We start from the raw sequence: 25,308 nt of genomic DNA, 5'->3' as shown, positions 1-25,308 counted from the left end.
AGTTTTACATTGCAATTTAGAGTTGAGCTAGGACATGCCCCAGCCCAACTATAGATCTCTCCGCACACTATAAATTTGCCTCCCTGCTGTGCAACATGGTTTTGCCAATGTGTCAATATGCTCTGATAAAGCTATGCAAATTCACTGTCCAAATTTTTATCTTGACATGTTTCATTATAAAGGATTCTATTATAAAGGATTAACATTTAATCAGAGAAGATGTCACTATATAAAATTGGACATTGGATCTGCATGATTTTATCATTCCATGTATGTCCCATGCACTTTGACTAAATCAGCATAAATTTGTCAGGCGCTGTTCCTGCACTTTCGCCTGCATCCTCTGTCTGGCCACATCCCGTTGCCTATCAATGGGACGCTTTCTTTATCTGCTGGCCAGTGTCTGGCAGGCGCATGCACACTAGGCACCACATCCTGTAGCTAGGCAATCTGGCTAGATTGTCAGCGGTCAGTGACGTTCTGACCACTGAATCCTCTCCAGGCCTATCAGGCCTCACTCCCCTCTATAAATAGGAAGCTCTGGCACCACTAGGGTGCCAGAGTATTAGGTATATACCTGCTCCAGCATTCTCCCTACCTGTTTCTCCCACCTGCATCCTGCTCCCTACCCCTAATGTATTTGGCTCCAGCCCGGCTTCTTTCCATAACCTACCTTTCGTGGACTGATTTGGTTCCTATTTTATCATCCTGGTTTTGACTTCTGGTTTGCTCTGACCATTCTCTGGATCTTTCTTGTGCACCTCGCTTCCTGGCTGGCTGTGACCCGGATCGTTTAACTACTCTTGTTTTCACCCATCGCTTAGCTGGTGACTGTCTCTGAGAACCTGCTACATTTTTGGATTTATTAATTATATCTTTTATTGTAAAAAAATATTTTAATGTGGGCTGATGTTTTAGAAGTGGAACATGTGTTTCAGGTGTTCATTTTTAATATTGAATAATAATAAAAAACTATAGATAGTTTGTTTTACATTCTTGTATTGTTATGATTCACAAATCTGCCTCTTGTCTGATAACTAGTCATCTCCTGTGCTGATACCCGCCTAGGGAATTCCCTACCATGCCTGATCAGACTCTCTCGCAGCCTTCAAATCTATAAATGCTCTCTGAAAATCCATCACTTTTGTAGAACCTACCCAATTAGACCCATGCTACACACACACACACACACTGGTACCCTTGATAATGTCCCAATCTCCACTCTGAGTTGCATTTGTCTCTAGCATATTCTTATCACACTAGATTGTTAGCTCTCTCCTGAGCAGGGCCATGTCCTTTTTTCAGTATTTTTACTAATGACCTTGTAGATGGCTATATAGTATGTTTGCAGATGTCACTTAACAATGTAGGGATAAGAACACAGAATAGGATAGTAACCTGTTGCAAAATAATTTAGATAAATTGGAAAGAAAATTTAAAAGCAGAACAGGAAAATGGCAGATGAATTTTAAGTTTAAGATAAATGTAAGATTTTGCACCGACTATGGTAATAGATATATGACTTACAGTTTAAATTGGATGCCAATCTAAGATGAAAAAGGATTTAGAAAAGGAAGAAGACAGTACGGAAAAAATGCTCAGTGTTAGAGTTTGTATTAAAGCTAGTATCCTAGAATTGTTAAATAGAGGGTTTTTGTACTTACGTTAAATCAATTTTTCAGATTTTATTTGGTGGAATCTGCTACCTTGTGGTATAGAGAGCGTGCGTTTGAGTAGGCACTTAATTTGAATCTCTTCAAAGTTATGATGCTTATTCCCTCCTACACCCCCTCTCAAAGGGAAACTCAGTTTTCAACTAATATAATCCCATGTGATAGGGTAGAAGAAGCAAACCAACAAGTATACATTTTCTCTTTAGGAACACAAGCATTGAAAACCTTAAATGTAACCTGAATAATGGATTTAATGTAAGTACAAAAATCATCTTTTCTCTTTCATCCTATTTGGAGGACACTGCTACCTTGGGAACATTCCAAAGCTGCTTATAGGGGAAGGTTAACTCAGACAGAACCATGTACAAAACTTTCCATCCAAAGCTAGCTTCTTTGGAGGTAAATACATGAAATGATAAAACTTTGCGAAGATATGAACAGAGGACAAAGTGGTCACCCGACACAGCTGCTCAGTCAAGGCTCTTTGCTGACCCACCCAGGAAGCACTCTCCTTTCTGGTAGAGTGAGCCGTGATATTTTCCGGAACCAGCTTCCCTGCATTGCTATAAGACTGCTTCAACACAGTCTTAATCAATCTAGTGTCACATATCAGAGTCCAGCTGTTACTTTCAAAACCCACAGTCCGGCACACTCCCTCAACTCTTCCTTTTACTCCAGGTGCAGAACCCTGTACCACAATCCTATTCTGTGTGCATGGCTCTTTAAGAGCTCTAAACCTGTAGTCGTGTGTTTTGACTTGACACCCAACCTATTCATCAGTTTAGCATTTAAACCTGTTCTGTGCACAGAGCCTTTACTCCAGCGTTCCTGTACTTCTTGTGGCTAGTTGCTGTTAATTCTGACCCTGACCATTCCTGACCTCTCTTCTGCCTGCTGTTTGGTACTGTTTATGCTCCTGATTGTTGTTGACCCAGCTTGTTATGACACTTTTTCGTTTTTTTTATTTGGCATTCTGCAGTACGTTTGTGTACCAGTTGTGGCTACGCTGACCAGTCTCTGTTGCTGTTTGATACCAGCTCATCACGCTTGTAGTCTGCGCAGAGGGCCACAGCCTGCAAACCTACCAGCAGTGAAGCTTAAACCTGTTTGCAGAGGTCCCAGGCGAAAACCAGGTGCTTGTTAGACTACACACCTCTGCTACTGTCAGCACTAATTAAGGTTGGCGATAGAGAATCCACTGTATCAAAATCAAGATATCTAGCAATCATCTGATTTGTCACTGGCCAACCCTTCTTCCATGTGTCATAAAGAACGAGAAGTTTATCTGTCTTACACAAAGATCTATTGCGATAGATCTTCAAGGTTCTGACCACATCCAAAAAATGAAGAGAGTCTTCCTCTCCTGAAGATATATTGTGTACTAGAGTAATATACTAATGTCCTGGTTCAGGTGAAACTTTAACACCACCTTGACCTGGAATGATGGTTTGGTACATGGACAGCCTATGAAAATAAAGAAAAAAACTTTTTTTTTCTCTTTTTTGCTGAGGTGATAGCTATAAGGAAAATGGTCTTCCAAGTAAAGAATTTAAGATCCTTAGGGCTAGATTTACTAAGCTGCGGGTTTGAAAAAGTGGGGATGTTGCCTATAGCAACCAATCAGATTCTAGCTATCATTTTGTAGAAGGTACTAAATAAATGAAAGCTAGAATCTGGTTGCTATAGGCAACATCCCCACTTTTTCAAACCCGCAGCTTAGTAAATCTAGCCCTTAGACTCCAATGGTTCACAAAAGGTGGGCTGAGAGAACCAAATATTGGTCCAAAGGAGTTATTGGAGGAACATAAAGTGGCTGAATGTGCAGGACTCCCTATAAGAGTGTCTGGACATTTTGAATAAGGGCCAATTTCCTCTGAAAGGAGACTGACCAAGTAGAAACCTGGACCTTAAGTGAACCAAGTCCCAAGCCATCCTGTAAAAAGTACAAAAGACAAGTCAAATTAAAGGAGTATTCACACCCTTCCTTTTGTACCATTAAATATATTCCACACCCAGTGGTAATTTTTTGCAGAGATCAGCTTCCTCAACTTAATCATAGTCTGAATGACCTCCTCAGAGAAACCTTTAGCTATAAGGATTGTGGCTTTAACAGCTATGCCGTTAAAGCCAACTGAACGAAGTCTGGTTGAAAGGGACTTAGAAGACTGTTTCTTAGAGGGAGCCTCAAGTATAGCCCTGTTGCCATCTTTAGATTGTCAGTGTACCAAAAGATATATCGGAAAAAAAATCCAAGGAAGAGCCACGGCATGCACCAGAAATGCTTTTGGATCCCTGGTTCTTAAAAAAACTGGTTCACTTTGTCGTTCAGTCAAAAGGCCATCATATCGACCTCCGACTCACCGCACCTTTCCACAATCTGAAGGAAGACTTCCTGGTGTAGAGACCATTCCCTGGGATGAATGGCACATCTGCCTAACAGATTTCCACTCCTGGGATGAACACTGCAGAAACTGCTGGGCAAACCGTTCTGCCCTGTGTATAATCTTGGAGGTCTCACACATCTCTAGGGAGCTCTTGGTGATCCCCTGATCATTTATGTAGGACACAGATATGCGATTGCCTGACAGGATGCGAATTTCCCTGTCCTTCAGAAATAACTGGGCTATTAACAGAGCATTGAACAACATTTATGGGGAGCTTTTCCCCTTCTCAGAACCAAAGTCTCTGCAACCGAAAATGCACATAGGCAATGTACAGTATGGGTATGCTAAGGTCAAGCACACGCACATTCATCTGACTAAAGTTGTGAACATCTCTGGGGTATGAGTTTTTTAGCCATATCACTTGCACCAGCTACAGGGCAGGTATAAGTGCTGACTGATAGTGATGACAGACACATATAAATACCAGAACATGTGTTTGCAATTAAGACAAACTATAAAACTGCATTTTAAGTACAATACACATTAAGAACTCTCTGATATATTTATTACATGTAAAAAAATTCTAAAAACATTCTTTTTATATTTTTTTCTATCAATGATTATCATATTAAGATATGTTATTTTATCTAATATCTTTTTTTCCATGTGTTGTGATGGAACTTTATATTGCACATAGTCATTGTGCATATCCTGCAGTATATTCTGTGTCTGCATAGGGTAAGTATTGTACATATTGAAATGGAAATGCGAGTGTGTGCAATGTCAGTCTGATTAAAAAAAAAAAAAAGGCAAATTATGTTCACTTTGCGTTCCTTGATGAACCAGGCCCTCCATCTTGAAATTGTCCACCCAAAGAAGAGTGGTAATGGATTTTAAGCTCAACATAGGTCAAAGGGTCATGTCCTGTTTTGTGCTCAAGGAAAAGATTGGAGAAAAAACCTAACCCTTCTTGCTCTTTCAGTATTGGGACAATCACCTCTGAGGTAACTAGGGACAGAATGGCCTCACTGAAACCAAAAAGCAAGAGACGGGCTTCCACCACAGAGATCGCTGGGTGGGGAGAAAACCCACCATATGGCTGGTTTATCAGATGGCTTGGAGGCTGGTTGATGTCCTGACAATGCCAGTCTTCTCTTCTGGTGGCCTCTAAGCAAGGCAAAGGACTAGCTCCTTAAAGAGAATCCTCTAGTCGAGCCTAAAAAATAAAGGGAATGAAATCTTACGTTTAAGATCATTCGCTGGAAGCTTTTGCCTCCAATGCCCTGATGTTACAACTCTTCCTGTGTTTTGTATCTAGCAGCAGTACCTTATACCACCAGAGGTGCTGCTGTTCTGTTCCTAAACTCTTCAGCATGCCTGAAGGAGTTAATCTTCTTGCCTGAGGCCAAATTAGAACTGCACCTGTCACACTGCTTTAAATACCTGCCTCAAGCTGTGCTCTGTGCAGTTCATCCCGTTTGTTCCTGGCTGCTGCTAACCTGCTCCTGTGTTATTTGATATATACCTGCTGGACTGAACTTCTGTGTATGACCCCTGCCTGTACCTTGGACCTTGCCTGCTTGCCTGAGACCCCGAATCATTTGCCTGTACCTTGGACCACGCTGTTTTGCCTGTTGCCCTGACCTTTTGGCCTGACTTCTGGACCTTAATTATTTGCTTGTGTCAGTTACTTTGCCTGGACTCTGTTTGCTTCCTGGACAGACTTTTGCATCCTGGAACTGGGTAACTCAACATTCTTATCCCTGCATTCAAACTACATTAGCATTCTGTGGAACCTGTTATTTCTGTGTACCTTCCTGCCACACCTGTTCATGTTTATGTTGGGAGTTATACCTGTTTATGAAAACCTGCATGTTCATTGAACTGAACCCTTGCTTATATATTTTGCTGAAATAAAGACATTTGTATTATACTCCAGAGTCTTCAGCCGCTGCCTCTACTCCCGAGTCTTCAGCTCCAGAGGGGGCGCTGCCCTTACAGTCTGCTCCAGAGGGGGCGCTGCCCTTACAGTCTGCTCCAGAGGGGGCGCTGCCCTTACAGTCTGCTCCAGAGGGGGCGCTGCCCTTCCAGTCTGCTCCAGAGGGGGCGCTGCCCTTACATTCCGCTCCAGAGTTGCCTGTCCATGCGGTTCGGCCCGAGTTGCCTGTCCAGGCGGTTCGGCCCGAGTTGCCTGTCCATGCGGTTCGGCCCGAGTTGCCTGTCCATGCGGTTCGGCCCGAGTTGCCTGTCCATGCGGTTCGGCCCGAGTTGCCTGTCCATGCGGTTCGGCCCGAGTTGCCTGTCCATGCGGTTCGGCCCGAGTTGCCTGTCCATGCGGTTCGGCCCGAGTTGCCTGTCCATGCGGTTCGGCCCGAGTTGCCTGTCCATGCGGTTCGGCCCGAGTTGCCTGTCCATGCGGTTCGGCCCGAGTTGCCTGTCCATGCGGTTCGGCCCGAGTTGCCTGTCCATGCGGTTCAGCCCGAGTTGCCTGTTCATGCGGTTCAGCCCGAGTTGCCTGTTCATGCGGTTCAGCCCGAATTGCCTGTTCATGCGATTCAGCCCGAGTTGCCTGTTCATGCGGTTCAGCCTGAGTTACCACTTGGTGCTGTCTGCTCTGAGGCATCTCACAGTGCTGTCTGCTCGGAGGCATCTCACAGTGCTGTCTGCTCGGACGCATCTCACAGTGCTGTCTGCTCGGAGGCATCTCACAGTGCCGTCTGCTCTGAGGCACCTCACAGTGCTATCCAGTCGGTGTGCTGTGCCCAGTCCAGGCTTCCCATCAAGTGTGCCCAACTTGCCGTCCCAGCCGGGGACTCTCCAAAGACTGCTGCACAAGCTGGGAAATCTTCAGAGTCTGCTATTGAGCCTGAACGCCCAAAGGCTTCTTCTGAATCTTCAGACCCTCCTCCAGTCTTCTTTGACGGAGACCTGAAACAATTTGCTTTAGTCCTTCAAGTTTGTATAAAGCAATTTTTAAGAATTTCCAGGATATTTTTCTGACCAATTTAACCAAGTTGTTACGATTATCATGAATTTCAGAGGGGAGCCGCAGACTTGGGCTTTTTCCCTTCTTAAATCTGATGATCCCATTACCCACAACACCATGGACTTTATAAATGCAGTCTGTCATAAATATCTTTCATCTCCAGTCAAGTCACCTGAACAGGGTCTCTCTATGCCACCTCAGTCTCCACAAGCATCAACCTTGGTGACTGGCTTTTTGGGCATATCACCATCTTCTAATAGAATAAAAGGTCCTATTCCGACCCTTGGCTGGGACTCAGACTCTGAAAGTGAATTTGTTGAAGAAACAAGAGACTTAGTGGACGAACTTGCCAATTCTTCTTTTGCTTTTGAGGAATTGGGTCTTCTCTGTACTCCTTTGGAGAAGAGCCCAATTGGATCTTCAGGAGATCCCATAAAAAGAAAAAAAAGAAAAGGAGGAAGACCTGAAGGGAGCTTGTATGAAGCGTCTGGAATCTGCTCCTTAAAGGGGGGGCTATGTTACAACTCTTCCTGTGTTTTGTATTTAGCAGCAGTACCTTATACCACCAGAGGTGCTGCTGTTCTGTTCCTAAACTCTTCAGCATGCCTGAAGGAGTTAATCTTCTTGCCTGAGGCCAAATTAGAACTGCACCTGTCACACTGCTTTAAATACCTGCCTCAAGCTGTGCTCTGTGCAGTTCATCCCGTTTGTTCCTGGCTGCTGCTAACCTGCTCCTGTGTTATTTAATTTATACCTGCTGGACCGAACTTCTGTGTATGACCCCTGCCTGTACCTTGGACCTTGCCTGCTTGCCTGAGACCCCGAATCATTTGCCTGTACTTTGGACCTTGCCTGCTTGCCTGAGACCCCGAATCATTTGCCTGTACCTTGGACCACGCTGTTTTGCCTGTTGCCCTGACCTTTTGGCCTGACTTCTGGACCTTGATTATATGCTTGTGTCAGTTACTTTGCCTGGACTCTGTTTGCTTCCTGGACAGACTTTTGCATCCTGGAACTGGGTAACTCACCATTCTTATCCCTGCATTCAAACTACATTAGCATTCCGTGGAACCTGTTATTTCTGTGTACCTTCCTGCCACACCTGTTCATGTTTATGTTGGGAGTTATACCTGTTTATGAAAACCTGCATGTTCATTGAACTTGTCACAACTTTAGTATTTGCTAACTGGTTTTGGCACTACTCACCAAAGAGGCGCGGAGTCTAACGTGTTCCAGGTATTCACCAGGTACCCCCGCAAGGGAGTATGGTCTTAGCTGCGGGAGACACGCAGGTCGCGGTCCTCAGAGGGAGCAACCAGTGAAGCGGTGAGACGAAAGCGCTGTCAGGCAGGCCGGGTCAGAAACGAGAGAATCAGGATATGCCACAGGGAAAATCCAAAGCCGTAGTTAGGAGTTGCCGGGTCAGGGGTCAGAAGTGCAGGAGAGGATAGTCAACAAGCCGGGTTCAGTACACAGGAATATCAGAAGTAGAATGATCAGCAAGCCGGGTTCGGTACACAGGAATATCAGAAGTAGAATGGTCAGCAAGCCGGGCTCGGTACACAGGAATATCAAAAGTAGAATGGTCAGCAAGCTGGGTTATTCACAGAGAAGAAGGAGGACACAGGAACGCTGGAGCTAGGTGGGACCTATTACTCTGGTACTCTCCTAGTGCCAGAGTGATCCTAAAATAGTGCTGCCTTCAATTAGCGGAGCTGGTGACGCTGAACACCACCGCCGGATTTACTGGAGAGCGTTCCGTTGCCTAGCAATGGAACGTGACCGCCGACCCGGAAGTAGCAAGCGTCCGTCCCTGTGCGACGGACACAGCACGGGGACGGGGCCTGACAGTACCCCCTCCTCTACTTTGTTGGATAGATCTTTGGTCCAATAACTGTTTCAATAGCCATGGGGCGTGAAGATCCTCTTTAGCCACCCATGATCTCTCTTCTGGACCGAAGCCCTTCCAATGGACTAAGAATTGATGTCGTCCGTGGAGGACACGGGAGTCCAGGATGCGGCTTACTTCAAATTCCTCACCATTGGTAGTCCGTACAGGAGCTGGATGATGAGGCAAGTGATGAAACTTATTGAGTATAAGTGGTTTCAGAAGAGAGACGTGAAACACATTATGGATTTTCAGGGAGGAAGGTAACCGAAGTCTGTAGGTAACCGGGTTGATAACATGTGTTATAGGGAAAGGTCCAATATAACAAAGAGCCAATTTCTGAGAAGGAACTCTTAACTTGAGATTGCGTGTAGACAACCATACTTTGTCGTGAACGTGTAATAGAGGAATACGTTTCTGATGACGGTCAGCCGCTTGTTTATAGCGTAAAGAAGTCTCCTGGAGTTTGGTTTTAGTAGTTGACCAAATCTGAGAAAAGTTCCGCATTAAATCCTCCACGGCTGGAACTGGCGAGGAAACCTGACCGGAGAAATCTGGGAGGGTGGGTTGGGTTCCATAAACGACAAAAAATGGAGAGGCACCAGAAGACTTGTGATTATGAAAGTTGTGAGAAAATTCTGCCCAAGGTAGGAGATTAGCCCATTCTGTTTGGTTGTCTGCAGAGAAACATCGTAGAAATACTTTGAGGTCCTGGTTGACCCATTCAGTCTGGCCATTGGTTTGTGGGTGATAGCCGGACGAGTACTTGAGGTCAGAACCAAGAATCTTACAAAAAGCTCTCCAGAATTGAGAAACGAACTGCACTCCACGATCTAAATTGATTTCACGAGGACAACCATGGATTCTGAGTATCTACTTAATAAAGATAAGGGCCAACTGAGAGGCAGACGGTAGAGCAGGTAAGGGTACGAAGTGGGCCATTTTCGAAAATCTGTCAACGAGAACCCAAGTGACAGTAAACCCATTATTGGGAGGAAGGTCAGTGATGAAATCCATGGATATACTTTGCCAAGGAATATCTGGAGTAGGAAGTGGTTGAAGAAGACCTGGTGGAGCCAATCTGGGGTTTTTACAATGAGCACACGTGGCACATGAGGCCACAAATTTCCGTACGTCAGCATGCAGGGCTGGCCACCAATATTTTTGACTAAGAAATTCATAGGTTTTCTTCACCCCGGCGTGTCCTGCCAGCTTGGAAGAATGTGCCCACCGTAGAGCTTTGACACGTAGCTTAGGTTCCAAGAAAGAGCAACCCCTAGGAGGTGTTTTGGGGGAGGTTCTGGTAAGGGCGATAACTTTGGTAAGTGTTAGGATTGGCAGTGGCTTCAGAGATGTGCAGAGATCAGTGTTATCAAAAGATCGAGACAAGGCGTCCACTCGGATGTTCTTGGACCCAGGATGGTAAGTTAAAATAATATCAAAACGTGCAAAGAATGATGCCCATCGAGCTTGGTGTGGGTTGAGGCACCGAGCTTCACTGATATAAAGCAGGTTCTTATGGTCAGTTAAAACTGTTACTGGATGACGGGATCCTTCTAAGAGATGTTGCCACTCCTCCAAAGCGGCCTTGATAGCAAGCAACTCTTTGTCGCCAATACCATAATTTTTCTCATGCGGCAAGAATCTTTTCGAGAAAAATCCGCAGGGAAAATGAGTACCAAGTTCGGATCTTTGGAAGAGCACAGCTCCAATACCTATTGCAGACGCATCAACGTCTAGAAAAAAGGGTTCTAATTGATTCGGTTGAGAAAGAACTGGTGCAGACGAGAAGGCTTGTTTTAGGGAATCAAACGCCTTCAAGGCATCGGTAGACCATTCTCTGGGATTGGATGATTTCCGGGTCAGAGCGGTTATTGGGGCTATGATTGAGGAGAACCCCTTAACAAACGGTCTGTAATAGTTGGCGAACCCAACAAATCTTTGAATGGCCTTGGTGCCTTGAGGAAGAGGCCAACTTTTAATCACAGAAACCTTCTTATGATCCATGTGTAGTCCTGATCCTGAAACAATGTACCCTAGAAAAGGGAGTTGTTCAACTTTGAAGATACACTTCTCTAATTTGCAGAAGAGTCGATTAGCTCGTAGTCGAGATAAAACTTCTTTGACATGAAGACGATGGGAGGAAATATCTCGGTAGAAAATCAGGATGTGGTCCAGATAGACAACTACAGAATGATATAATAGGTCTTGAAAAATCTCATTTACAAAGGACTGAAAGACAGCGTTACTAAGCCCAAAGGGCATAACTAGATATTCTAAATGTCCGTCCTGCGTGTTGAACGCTGTCTTCCACTCATCCCCTTGGCGAATTCGTACTAAGTTATATGCCCCTCAGAGATCCAATTTGGTGAAGACTCGGGCTCCGCTGATTCTGTCAAAAAGATCCATAATAACGGGCAGGGGGTAACGATTTTTAATGGTAATTTTATTTAGTTGCCTATAATCAATGCAGGGGCGTAGAGATCCGTCTTTTTTCTTGACGAAAAAGAACCCTGCTCCGGCCGGAGAGGAAGATTTTCTGATAAATCCTCGGGCTAGGTTTTCAGAGATATATTGAGACATGGCCTGGGTTTCTGGCAGAGACAGGAGATAAGTCCTACCACGAGGAATCTGTTTTCCCGGTAAATCAATCAATCGGACAGTCCCAAGGGCGATGAGGTGGAAGAATCTCAGATTTTTGCTTGGAAAAGACCTACTTAAAGGTTAGATAGATCGAGGGTAATGTGGATGTCTCCGAATTGGTTTGAGTAAGGCAAACGTTGGAGCGAGGAGAAAAAATACACCGGTTATGGCCCTGCAGACCCAGGAGATAACTTCGGCACGAGCCCAGTCAAAAAGTGGGGAGTGGTTCTGGAGCCAGGGGAGACCCAAAATTAAAGGATTGATGGATTGAGGTAACACTAGGAATTGAATCCACTCTTGATGCAAGGCTCCAATCTGCAATTGAACCGCACTAGTGATGCTGGAAATGGTGCTGTTGCTGACACGATAACCGTCTACAGCGGTTAGTGTTAACGTCTGTGGAAGAGCAAAAATGGGTAACTAAAGCTGTGAGGCAAGAGAGGCCAAGATGAAATTCCCGGCCGCACCAGAGTCCACGAAGGCTAGGATCTGCTGGGGTCCCTTAGAACTGCCCAGTAGAACAGGCATAAGGAACTCAGGGTTAGAAGTTGAGTAGGGAGTGGAAACAGCTACTCCTAAGGCAGCCTCCCTCTTACCGTTTAGGAGGGAGCGTTTCCCGGTCTTTTAGGACAGAGGTTTAGTACATGCCCGGGCTCTCCGCAATATAGACACAGTCTCTGTTTCTATCGTCTCTCACGCTCCTCAGGCGTCAATTTTGAGCGACCCAGCTGCATCGGTTCCTCTGTAGCCGAAATAGGATTTTGAAAGGTAGGTGCCAAGCGGGTAGGGCGTCTTGAGAGAGATCTCTCCGATGTTCTTTCCCTAAAACGTAGGTGAATCCGGATACACAGGGAAATGAGGGTATCCAAGTCAGAGGGAAGTTCCCTGGTGACCAGCTCATCCTTAATTCGGTCCGTAAGGCCCTGCCAAAAGGTAGCAATGAGAGCCTCGTTGTTCCATTGCAGCTCCGACGCAAGCTTACGGAACTGTACTGCATACTGACCAACTGACATAGAACCTTGTCGAAGATTTAATACACCAGAAGCAGCTGAGGAGATCCGACCTGGTTCGTCAAAGACCTTGCGAGCCACCTGGAGCAACTGCGGCCAAAGATGGAGCAGCGGGAGGTTCCACCGGAGGTGGTTGGACCGCCTGTAAGGAGTCTAGACGAGACAGTATCCCTTGGACACACTGAAGTAAACGGCCCTGATCAGCTTCTTGCTGTTCCACTCGGCGGCCCAGGTGGATGAGCAGATCCCGAGCTGTGGGTTCACCTGTTCCATCTGACCTCATGGCCAGAGTAAACTGTCACAACTTTAGTATTTGCTTACTGGTTTTGGCACTACTCACCAAAGAGGCGCGGAGTCTAACGTGTTCCAGGTATTCACCAGGTACCCCCGCAAGGGAGTATGGTCTTAGCTGCGGGAGACACGCAGGTCGCGGTCCTCAGAGGGAGCAACCAGTGAAGCGGTGAGACGAAAGCGCTGTCAGGCAGGCCGGGTCAGAAACGAGAGAATCAGGATATGCCACAGGGAAAAACCAAAGCCGTAGTTAGGAGTAGCCGGGTCACGGGTCAGAAGTGCAGGAGAGGATAGTCAACAAGCCGGGTTCAGTACACAGGAATATCAGAAGTAGAATGGTCAGCAAGCCGGGTTCGGTACACAGGAATATCAGAAGTAGAATGGTCAGCAAGCCGGGTTCGGTACACAGGAATATCAGAAGTAGAATGGTCAGCAAGCCGGGTTATTCACAAAGAAGAAGGAGGACACAGGAACGCTGGAGCTAGGTGGGACCTATTACTCTGGCACTCTCCTAGTGCCAGAGTGATCCTAAAATAGTGCTGCTTTCAATTAGTGGCGGTGGTGACGCTGAACACCACCGCCGGATTTACTGGAGAGCGTTCCGTTGCAACGGAACGTGACCGCCGACCCGGAAGTGTGCTCGGTTGCAGTAGCAGGTGTCCGTCCCTGTGCGACGGACACAGCACGGAGACGGCGCCTGACAGAACTGAACCCTTGCTTATATATTTTGCTGGAATAAAGACATTTGTATTATACTTCTGTGGCTGCTTGCTGAGTTTACTAGGAATCGTAACACCTGAGAAATACTTTTGTCTAAATCTGGACCAACGAGAGAATTTCCTTCAAAAGGGAGAAACTTAAAGAGTCCACTTAGACTCTGAATCAGCTTATCAGGATCTGATCCAGAGTGTACTGCCTGGTGAAAACTCCTATGTTCAAAATTCAGTACTGAACTAGACCAGTATCCAGGGCCACCTCGCCCAAATATTTCAGATGTTGCTCTCATATGATCTACCAAGGACAACAATTCTGATTGTGGTCTACTTAATTGTAAGCCCTCTGAAATCTGCTCAGTCAATTTATCAACTGCTTTGTTTAGAAATGCAGATGCCATGCTAGGTCTGAGTGCAGCCCCAGTTGCTATAGAAATTGATTTTAGAAGTACATTACATTTCATATCTGTGCTGTCCTTCAGCAAAGTTCGGAAATGGAATTGTGGTAGTTTTGAAAGGCGGGAAATAGGTGCATCCACCTTAGGCAAGAACTCCCATATTTCAGTATCTTCACTGGAAAGAGGACTATAACTCAGAACCTGCTAGGTTTAAGCTAGGTCTACTGCATGGGCACTTAAAACACACACTCAATGGGCACCTAAAAAGTTCTGACAATTGCCTGAAGGAAGAGACATAAATGAATAAATAATGAAATATCAATAACCACCGGTTCCTCTGGGTCATGTATATTAAGGACCTGTTGAACAGCAAGCACTAGTTTGTTAATACTCTGTATGCTAGAGGACTCCTCCTCGAAACCTTCAGGGAGCATCTTTTCCTCCTTTTAGGAAAACTGATTCAGAGTTCTCATAGTACTGAATTTGGAAGGAACACTGGCATTTATGAAGCTTCTGAACAGACTTTTCCAAGCTCCTATCCCAAGCTGTTTCCTGTATCTTCAACATAGACTATGACAACCACTGGGTAGAAAACTCCTGAGAAAGAGGTACCACCCCTGTAATGCTAACTGGAGGAAGGGGGTTGTCATTTAAGAAGTACAGTGAGCTGTTTCAGCTCTGCTATGGACTGGGTCAGCTATTTTGCCTGGGACGGCTCCACGATTTTTACTGAGATTTGCGCTATTTGAAACTAGCCCCATCCTCAGTGGTGTTGTGAAGCACTGCTGTTGAAGTAAAGAAAATAAATTAAATAAAATGAAATAAAACAAATAACTTTTTTGCTGCCTGAAGCAGCATATTAGAAAAAGCACCTATTCCATGGGAACTACGATAATAACTAATCGTCCACTGGATTGGGAATATAGAAAAGAAAGAGCTTCAGATCTTTGAAGAGATTCAAGTTAAGTGCCTACTCCTGTACAAGGTAGCAGTGCCCCCAAATAGGAAGAAAAATAAAGGGGAATAGATGCATGTGATTCAAACATAATTTTATTGCTGTCTAAGGCAACATCTCATGTATACAGTTGTGGCCACCTATCTATAAGAAGAACAAAGCAAAACGTGAGAGGATTCAGAGGTAGAAAACCTAATTCGTTAAGCCAGTGAAGGGGTTACTTTATAAAGAAGTCTGGTTTAAAGCTTCACTGAAATTTGGACAGGTGGGGCCCTTGCGCAACTGTTTAAGTGGTATATGTACACATGAATATACACAGTTCCTAGTGCATTTTGTTTTAAATTAAAGTACACATATATGGCATTACTATACAGACCTAAAGCCCTTTATTGGACACTGTTTACAGATGGAACATTTGGTCTGATGTTTGACCGTCTCAGCCAGTGTCACACGATGTAAAACCGGGAGCCAAACCAAAGACTGTGGCTCCAGACTTCCCCACTCCAGGAATTGAGAAAGCTCCAATAATGCTGTTCCATTGCCCTATTAAATGCGAAAAGACTACACAGTCACTTGGGATCCAGATAGTGATTTATGAAACTGTGCCTATCTCATTATTGTATTATACTACTAACTATATTGTCACTTTTTAAATCATAATAAACCAACATAAGAGTCAATCCAGGTTAGAACCATTTTAAAACATAATAAAGGAGAACTTTTATAATTTTGGTGCATACACTGCACACCTATTTTGCTGCTTTATAGTTATATATGCAAGCTACACCCCTCATATAATAACAGCTATAGGTCAAGTTTATGCAAAACAGGGATCGTTTACAGAAATGCAATCTTGAACTATAACTACAGATTTTAAAAAAGAAAACAAATCAGATTTTATCTGACAAATAGTGAAAGGGATGGCAGAAATCAGTGAGAAGAAGACCAAAGCTTAAGAAAACAGGGCTAGCGAAGCAGGCCAACAGGTACAGAGGGTGAAGGAACAGTAAAAGGAGCACACAAGGCAAGAGGGCCCTGCTCATGAGAGCTTACAACCACCCTCTCTAGGGAGAGACACAAAAAGGGTGGTACTAACTGGGGGAGAGAGCCAGGACAAGGAAGTTAGGAGGAGGACTGATAGACTTGAATAAAAAAATGAGTCTTAAGGGCACGCTTGAAGCCTTTGAGAGTAGATGCTATCCTGATGGAACGTGGAAGATCGTTCCACAGCAGGGGAGCAGCCCGGGCAAAGTCCTGAAGACAAGAGTGAGAGGAGGTGATCAGTGAAGTAGTGAGGCGGCGGTCACAGGCAGAGCGGAGGGGGCGGGTAGGAGTGTAGGTAGAGATGAGATTGGAGATGTAGTGAGGGGAAGATTGACTAAGAGCTTTAAAGGTGAGGGTGAGGAGTTTAAATTTAATTCTGTAGGGTATGGGGAGCCAATGTAGTGACTGTTGGAGGGTGAGTGCAGATACAGAGTTGCGGGACAGAAAAATGAGGCGAGCAGCAGCATTGAGGATAGACTTAAAAGGATCAAGGCGAGAATCAGGTAGGCCAGAGAGAAGAAGGTTACAGTAGTCAAGGCGAGAGATGACAAGCGAGTGAACAAGGGTTTTCGTGGCTTCCGTGGTGAGAAAGGGACATATCTTAGATATATTCCGAAGGTGGAAGTAACAGGATTTTGAGAGGGACAGAATGCTTAAATGAGAGGGAGGAATCAAGGATGACTCCAAGGCATCGGACTTGAGGGACAGAAACAAGGGTAGTGTTATTAACAGAAAAAGAGAGGAGGGGAGGTTGGAGAGTCCTGGCAGTGGGGAAGACTATAAGCTCGGTCTTGGAAATATTGAGTTTAAGGAAGCGTTGGGACATCCAAGATGAGATGGCCGAGAGACAGGAGGAGACACGAGACAGAAGGGAAGGAGAGAGGTCAGGGGATGAAAGATAAATTTGGGTATCATCAGCATAGAGGTGGTACTGGAGGCCAAAGGAGCGTATGAGGACACCAAGGGAGGAGGTGTAGAGGGAGAAAAGCAGGAGGCCAAGAACGGAACCTTGAGGAACGCCAACAGGTAGGGGAAGAGGGGGTGATGTAGAATCATGAGTAGAGACTGAGAAGGAGCGGTTGGTGAGGTAAGAGTAAAACCAGGAGAGGACAGTATTACATAGGCCTATAGATTTGAGAGTTTGCAAAAGGAGTGCGTGGTCAACGGTATTGAAGGCAGCAGAGATGTCAAGAAGGATAAGAAGGGAGTAGTGTCTATTGGATTTAGCAAGGAGAAGGTCATTAGTGACCTTAGTGAGGGCAGTTTCAGTGGAGTGGAGGGGGCGAAAACCAGATTGGGTCAAGGAGTGAGTGAGAGGAAAGAAAGGAGGTGAGACGGTTGTAGACAACCAGTTCAAGGAGTTTGGAGGCAAAAGGAAGAAGCGAAATAGGGCGGTAATTAGAGAGAGGCACAATCAAGGGACGGTTTCTTGAGTATGGGGGAGACAAGAGCATGTTTAAAAGAGGAGGGGAAGATTCCAGAGGAGAGGGAGAGGTTGAGGAGGTGTGCAAGGTGGGAGCAGGCTTTGAGAGAGAGGGAGCGGTGGAGGTGGGAGGGGATTGGGTCCTGTGTGTAAGTGGAGGGGGGAGAGGAAGAGAGAAGGGTATGGACTTCATCTGCATATACTGGAGTGAAGGAAGTGAAGAAGGGTGAGCTAGAAGGAGGGGAGGGGAGAAAGGAGATAGCAGCAGCAGAGGAGGGTGAGAAGGGGGACAGAATGGGCATAGAGAGGGTGGGGTAAGAAGGGACTGCTGGGAGATGTCAGGACGTATAGACTCAATCTTGGAGGTGGAGTGGGTAGCAAAGTCGACAGCAGAGAGCGTGGGGGGGAGTGGGAGAGGGGGAGGGGAGAGGAGGGAGTTGATGGTGGCAAAAAGCAGACGGGGGTTGGAGGATTGGGAAGAAATGAGAGCTTTAAAGAAAGATTGTTTAGAGAGGGATAGGGCCGAACTGTAAGAGGCAAGCATGAACTTGAAGTGGAGGAAGTCAGCATGAGTGCGTGACTTTCTCCAAAGCTGTTCTGCACTGCGGGAGCATTTTTGAAGATAGCGGGTAAGTTAAGTGTGTAAGCTATGGTTAGAGACATTAGCCTACTGATGTGTCCTATTACTAGACTGCACAATTAACACTACAGCATTATGTTGCTTATCAAAGGGGTAATTTACCAGACAAACTACACAGCTGCAATAAGCAGCATTGCATGTCAAGCTGAAACCTAGCAGCATTTAGCGATGAACAGCAAGGAGTGGCAAGAGATGACTGTTGAATTGTAAACCCTAGCAAAGCGAGCTGCTTACTACAATGCAATGTTACACTCTTAGGGGTATATTAACTAAACTGTGGGTTTGAAAAAGTGGAGATGTTGCCTATAGCAATCAATCAGATTCTAGCTATCATTTTTGTGGAATGTACTAAACAAATGATAACTTGAATCTGATTGGTTGCTATAGGCAACATCTCCACTTTTTCAAACCCACAGTTTAGTAAATATACTCCTTAGAGCTGTAAAGCTTTATTGCGCAAACATTGCAATTTAGTAAGTGACACATTTAGCTTGTTGCTATCATATAGTAATGATCCACTGCACCGTAGCTTAATAAATTGACATAGCCTGAAAATTAAATAGAAATTGACCAAGGAGAAAAAGCAATTATACATTTTTCCACTTACAAATCGAAAGCAGCTCCTAATACTGGGTTCAACATTACTTCCACCAAAAGCTGCAACCTCTCCTAGTTGGCGGGGTATCTGGATGGCTCCATGCAGAAGAAGGCCAAGCTGCCGCTGATCACAAGTCCCTTCAGGTCCTGCTACCTGTGAGAATAAATCTGAAGGAAAAATACAATGTTTTCAAACTGATACACTCATGTGTATCATAACAGCACAGGAGAGGAGGTGACACGTGGAGGCCTACAACAATCTTTACAAGCAGAGTTGTCATCAGGGGATTGAAGCAGAGTACAATGATAAAAGGATCTGAAAGATGTACACACTTTGTCATGCAACACCAGCCTGGCTCTACATTAAATATGTTTGGAAACTACTTGCAGGTCAGGTCAGTTGTTAGAAAAAGGGAGGAGTCACTCTGTGATTTAGAGAAAAATGTCATAGGCTCCGTACCCACTATCATTACAATTATAGGCTTGATTTAAAATTGCACATATCTTGCACTTAAAGAGGGGGATCAGTGGCATTAGTGTGAAAGTTTACTATAGTTGTCAGGAGCCGCGGCGGCTACGAGCACCGCCGCGACTCTCCTCCTCTCTGTACTGACGACCCCGGCCGTCACCATGACGACCGGGGCGTCATTTCCGGTTACTCAGGCCTGACCGTTGCCAAGGCAACGCCCGGACGCCGAGGGTGTTCAGCGCTGCGCTCCGGCAAGTGCTACAGCCGGGCGCATGCGCTAAATACAGCATGCGGGCTGATTAATTAGGCAATCAATTAAGCAGCCAGTGCCTGAGGATTGTTACAAGGCTAAGCCCTGAATGGCTACTTTTGGTATATAAGGCAGGGAGGGCTTAGCCTCCCTGCCGGTTATAGCGTCCTAGTGTGTTACTTGTGCTGACCTGCTCAGATATTCTGTTGGATTCCTGTTTTGACCCTTTTGCCTGTTTACTGGATTTTGCCTTATTGCCTGTGACCCTGACCTTTTGGCCTGAACCTTGGATTCTGATGATTTGCTCGTGACCCCGACCCTTGGCGTGTTTTCTGAGTATTCTAGCTTGCAAGTGACCCCTGACCTTGGCTTTCGTCTGACCATCCCTTACCATCTGTACTGTCTCCAGGCCTGCGCTGCGGTTAGTATAACGAACCTACACTACATTGAAGTTAAGTCCTGGGGGCATCCAAGTACCTGTGAGCTGGTCTAGCTCTACGGGAAAGGCGGCTGCTATAGGCGAAGACCTCCGCCGGTCTGTTCTGCAGGTTTGTTATCTGACCACTAGCAGCCTAACATTATAACCGGCCAGTAAATTCTGGGGAGGATTCTTCATAGAAAGTAAAGGGACGAACCCCTCTCCAGCTCAAGTCCTTGCAGGACAGATCCAAACGCTGTCCCAGATGGTCCAAGGACTTTCGCACCAGCTATCTGCTCAAGAGGAAGCCGCAAGGTCTTCGCAAGCCCAACAGGGTTCCTCAGCATCCGTTCCGGAACCTAAGTTGAATATGCCAGATCGTTTCTCCAGGGAATGGTCACTATTCCGCAATTTTAAGTAAAGCTGCAAGCTTTATTTTCGTCTAAGACCTCGCTCTTCTGGGTCAGAACAGCAACGGGTCGGTATTATTATATCCCTCCTCCAAGGTGATCCCCAGTCCTGGGCATTTAGCCTTCCTCCTACAAGCCCTTCACTACTCTCTGTTGATGCGTTCTTTAACGCTTTAGGCCTATTGTATGATGATCCTGATAGGGTGGCTTCAGCCGAGGCTCACCTCCAGGCTCTAAAATAGGGCCGGCGCTCTGCTGAAGAATTCTGTGCCGAACTCAGGCCTTAGGCCTCAGACAGCGAATGGAATGATCCTGCGTTATGCAGCCAACTCCGCTTAGGTTTCTCAGAACAGATCAAGGATGCATTGGTTCAGTATCCTTCGCCAATGTTGTTGGAAGACCTCATGCAACTCACCATTAAAATCGATAGGCGAATCAGGGAGAGGAAGGCGGAAAGAGAGACGCCGTCTGGTCTACCGCCAGTACTTACTTCTGCACCATTGGATCCAGAAGTACCTATGCAATTAGGAGCATACCCCCTCTCAGCAGAGGAAAAGGCCAGAAGACGGACTCATGGCTTGTGTCTCTACTGTGGTACCAAGGGACATTTTTCTCATTCCTGCCCTGCCAAGTCGGGAAAAGATTTGGCCTAGGAGATAGAGAGGGGGTTCACCTAGGTCTTCAGATCATCTCCTCTAAAAATGCTTTTTTGATTCCCGCCCACATCACCTGTGGGGCTCATTCTGTTAACATTTCAGCTTTTGTTGATAGCGGTGCCACTGGGAACTTTCTTGATATGGAATTCGCTAAGTCTTCTGGAGTTCCTCTCCGCAGTATCAAGACATTTATCTCTGTATGTGGTCTAGATGGAGAATCTCTTCCAGGTGGCAAGGTCCTGTATGAAACCCCACCATTACATCTAACTGTGGGAACCCTCCATTCAGAATTCCTGACCTTCTACGTCAGGGGTGTCCAACCTTTTAGCTTCCCTGGGCCACATTGGAAGGCGACAAGTTGTTTTGGGCTGCACATAAAATACACTAGCACTAATGATAGCTGATCATCCAAACAAACCATAGAAAACATTGCTAATGCTCCTTGTTGTTGCTCAGTGCTTCAATGACATGCTAATGGCTGCTGTCAAACATCAAGTGATATTATTACAACATTTTATGAAGGGCTTCAATACAGCAGTCATTAAGACAGGAAGATAAGGTCCGTGATGCTCCAGGACCAGGTGAGTTTATGCACTGGTCAGCGTCCCTTGAAATAAAAAAAAAAAAAAAAAAAACCCTTAACTTACCTTTTAATCGACTTGTTCTCTGATCCTCTTCTCTTGTTTTTTTCCGTTTCACTGCTGCTGATAGTTCGCGCGGGTGACTCCTATGTGCTGTGCTCCGCAATGGATGTCGGACGTGATGATGTCATGCCCTACATTCACTGCGAGCGCCGCATGGAGGAGGGAGGGCCGCGTGACCACAAGGTAAGTATTTTCTTATCTTTTTATTTTTTTGCAGGATTTATTTTTTCATTAACAGCGCTGCCCCCTTGCCACAACCAAAACTCCTGCTGGGCCACATTTACAGGCATGCTGGGCCGCGGGTTTGACAACCCTGTTCTACGTGATTAACTGTCCATCTGTACCAGTAACCTTAGGACATCCCTGGCTGCAACTTCATAACCCGGTAATTGATTGGACACAAGGGGAGATTACCCAGTGGAGGTCTCCTTGTTCGCAGACTTGTTTGAAGTTGCCTCTCCGGATGTTGCAGCCTGTTTCACCGCTACTACCTCCGCAATACCAAGAATTCTGGGACGTTTTCTTTAAGAAAGCGGCCGACAACTTGCCTCCTCATAGGGAATACGATTGTGCCATCGAATTAATTCCGTGCACTAAGTTACCTAAGGGGAGGCTATATTCCCTCTCCAGTCCTGAAACCTAAGCCATGCAGGATTATGTCAAAGAAAACCTTCAGAAAGACTTCATTAGGCCTTCAAAATCCACAGTGGGAGCTGGTTGCTTCTTTGTTTCCAAGAAGGATGGTGGACTCCGTCCCTGCATAGACTATAGAGGCCTTAACAAGTTCACTGTTAAAAATACGTACCCACTTCCTCTCATCTCGGTCCTGTTTGGCCAACTCAAAGGTGCTACCATCTTTACCAAAATCGACCTTCGCGGGGCATACAATCTCATCCGCATCAAAAAAGGAGGTGAGTGGAAGACGGCCTTCAATACTCAATCTGGCCACTATGAGTATCTAGTTATGCCATTCGGTCTCTGTAACGCACCAGCAGTCTTCCAGGATCTTAGTAATGATGTTCTTCGGGAGTTCCTGGGTCAGTTTGTGGTAGTATACTTGGATGACATCCTGATATATTTGCAGTCCATGTCGCAACATCGACTCCACGTTCAACAAGTACTCCGTAAATTATGCGATCATCATTTGTTTGCCAAGCTGGAGAAATGCGAGTTTGAAGTCCAAAGTGTATCGTTCCTTGGGTATATCATATCTTCATCTGGCTTTTCTATGGACCCCAAGAAAGTACAAGCTATCCTTGTCTGGGTGAAACCTGTTAATCTAAAGGCCGTACAAAGTTTCCTGGGCTTCGCTAATTATTACCGAAGATTTATTCAAAGTTTCTCTGATTTGGTAGCCCCCCACTAGAAAAGGGGCAGATCCAGGCAACTGGTCTCCGGAAGCGATCCGTTCCTTTGAGGCTTTGAAACAGGCATTCATTTCCGCTCCTGGTTTAAGGCATCCTAATCCTGACTTGCCTTTAGTTCTAGAAGTTGATGCCTCTGACGTTGGTGCAGGCGCTGTACTCTCTCAAAAGGATCTTGTTAACCAGCGATTGTTCCCTTGTGCATTCTTCTCTCAGAAATTCTCTTCTGCAGAGGCCAACTATGATGTTGGTAATCGAGAACTCTTGGCCATCAAATGGGCTTTTGAAGAATGGCGTCATTGGCTAGAAGGAGCAATCCATGTTATCTCAGTTATTACCGATCATAAGAATCTGCAATATATTGAAACAGCAAAGCGATTGAATCCAAGACAAGCTCGTTGGTTATTGTTTTTTACCCGATTTTGCTTTGTTATCACTTACAGACCAGGATCTAAGAACACTAAAGCTGATGCGTTGTCCAGAAGCTTTGCTGCTCATCATGCATCAGTTACTAAACCACTACCTATTTCAGGACCTTCACTTATTCATGCCGGTTTAGCTCAGGACTTAGGGATAACCCCCTTTAGATTCCAGAAATTGGCACCCTCGGAGACCCCTGCTAACCACTTATTTGTATCAGTTCATCTGCGGAAGGCTGTCCTCTCTGAGGCCCACGACCACAAAACCGCCAGACATCCGGGTATCAGTAAGACCACAGAAAATCTCTCACGCTCTGTTTGGTGGCCCACCATGTCTTTGGATGTTCGAGAGTTTGTTTTGTCATGTGAGATTTGTGCTAAAAACAAGACCTCTAGGAGTCGTCCGTGCGGCCAGCTTATGCCTTTGTCTGTCCCTACTAGACCGTGGAATCACTTGTCGATGGACGTTATTGTGGAACTCCCTTCCTCAGCAGGCCACAATACTATTTGGGTAGTGGTCGAACGCTTCAGTAAAATGGCTTATTTCATACCTCTAACCAGACTCCCTAGTGCACAGACCTTGGCCTCACTTTTTGTTGAACACATCTTTCGGCTCCATGGTCTACCATTGGATATTGTCTCTGACCGCGGTTCACAGTTCATTGCTCAGTTCTGTAGTCTCCTTGGAACAAATATCAGTCTCTCCGCAGCATATCATCCACAATCCAATGGACAAACTGAGAGGGTCAATCAGTCTTTATAGCAATTTTTACGGTTTTACATCACTGAGTTCCACAACAACTGGTCAACTCTGTTACCCTGGGCAGAGTTCGCCTACAACAATTCTTGTCACTCCTCCACTTGTACCTACCCGTTCTACTGCAATTTTGGGTTTCATCCTAGATCCAACTCATTAACTGTGCTTGACTTTTCTGGACTTCCTGGCATCTGCTCCACAGCTACGTTTCTGAAGAACATCTAGAAAAAAGTTCACGCTGATTTAAAACAGGCTTCTTTTTACTCAAAAAAAATTCAGACCAACACCGTAGGAGCTGCTCTTTGAAAGTGGGTCAGAGGGTTTGGCTCTCTACCCGTAATATCAGGCTCAGACAGCCTTGTAGAAAGCTTGGTCCCAGATTCATCGGTCCCTTTTCTATCATCAAGCAAGTAAATCTGGTGGCCTTTAGATTGAAACTTCCACGCTCCTTGAAAATTCCAAATACGTTCCACTGCTCTCTACTCAAACCTGTAATTTTCTCTAGCAACTTCAGACGTGTTCACCCTCGGAGGCCTCATTCAGTTAATGTGGAAGGACACCGAGAATTTGTGATACAAAAAATACTGGATTCCAAGAAAGACCAGGGACAAGTTCACTTTCTTATTCAATGGAAGGGCCATGACTTGGAGGAACGTTCCTGGGTCCCGCGGAGATGTCTACATGCGGATAGGCTTATTAGGGAATTTTATAAAAAAAATTCCCTGGAAAACCAGGATGTCTGGGTTTCTTAACCCCTCCTCAAGGAGGGGGGGGTACTGTCAGGAGCCGCGGCGGCCACGGGCACTGCCGCGACTCTCCTCCTCTCTGTACTGACGTCCCCGGCCGTCGCCATGATGACCAGGGCGTCATTTCCGGTTACTCGGGCCTGACCGTTGCCAAGGCAACGGCCGGACGCCGAGGGTGTTAAGCGCTGCGCTCCGGCAAGTGCTGCAGCCGGGTGCATGCGCTAAATACAGCCTGCGGGCTGATTAATTAGGCAATCAATTAAGCAGCCAGGGCCTGAGGATTGTTACAGGGCTCAGTCCTGATTGGCTACTTTTGGTATATAAGGCAGGGAGGGCTTAGCCTCCCTGCCGGTTATAGCGTCCTAGTGTGTTACTTGTGCTGACCTGCTCTGATATTCTGCTGGATTCCTGTTTTGACCCTTTTGCCTGTTTACTGGATTTTGCCTTATTGCCTGTGAAAACACATGTGGAGGAAGAAAGCATGCTTTAACAAGGGCACTCTGTAATAATTATTTTATTTAAAATATACC

General features: G+C 45.7%; 1 protein-coding gene across 3 annotated transcripts in view; it reads right to left on the bottom strand.

Annotated features, from left to right (window-relative positions):
• Positions 1–25,308, bottom strand: part of DRP2 (dystrophin related protein 2) — a 280,136-nt gene that overhangs the window by 203,232 nt on the left and 51,596 nt on the right. For all 3 annotated transcript variants that reach the window (XM_075184671.1, XM_075184672.1, XM_075184673.1), the window contains exons 9-10: positions 18,656–18,813; positions 15,318–15,484 (exon numbers count right to left, since the gene is read on the bottom strand). In XM_075184671.1, coding sequence (XP_075040772.1) covers positions 15,318–15,484; positions 18,656–18,813 — 325 coding nt within the window. The remainder of the gene's footprint in view (positions 1–15,317; positions 15,485–18,655; positions 18,814–25,308) is intronic.

This window comes from Mixophyes fleayi, chromosome 9 (assembly GCF_038048845.1).
Source record: "Mixophyes fleayi isolate aMixFle1 chromosome 9, aMixFle1.hap1, whole genome shotgun sequence".
Classification (NCBI taxonomy): Eukaryota; Metazoa; Chordata; class Amphibia; order Anura; family Limnodynastidae; genus Mixophyes; species Mixophyes fleayi.
Note: the sequence above shows the minus strand (reverse complement) of the source record. Positions and strands in the feature narration are given on the sequence as shown.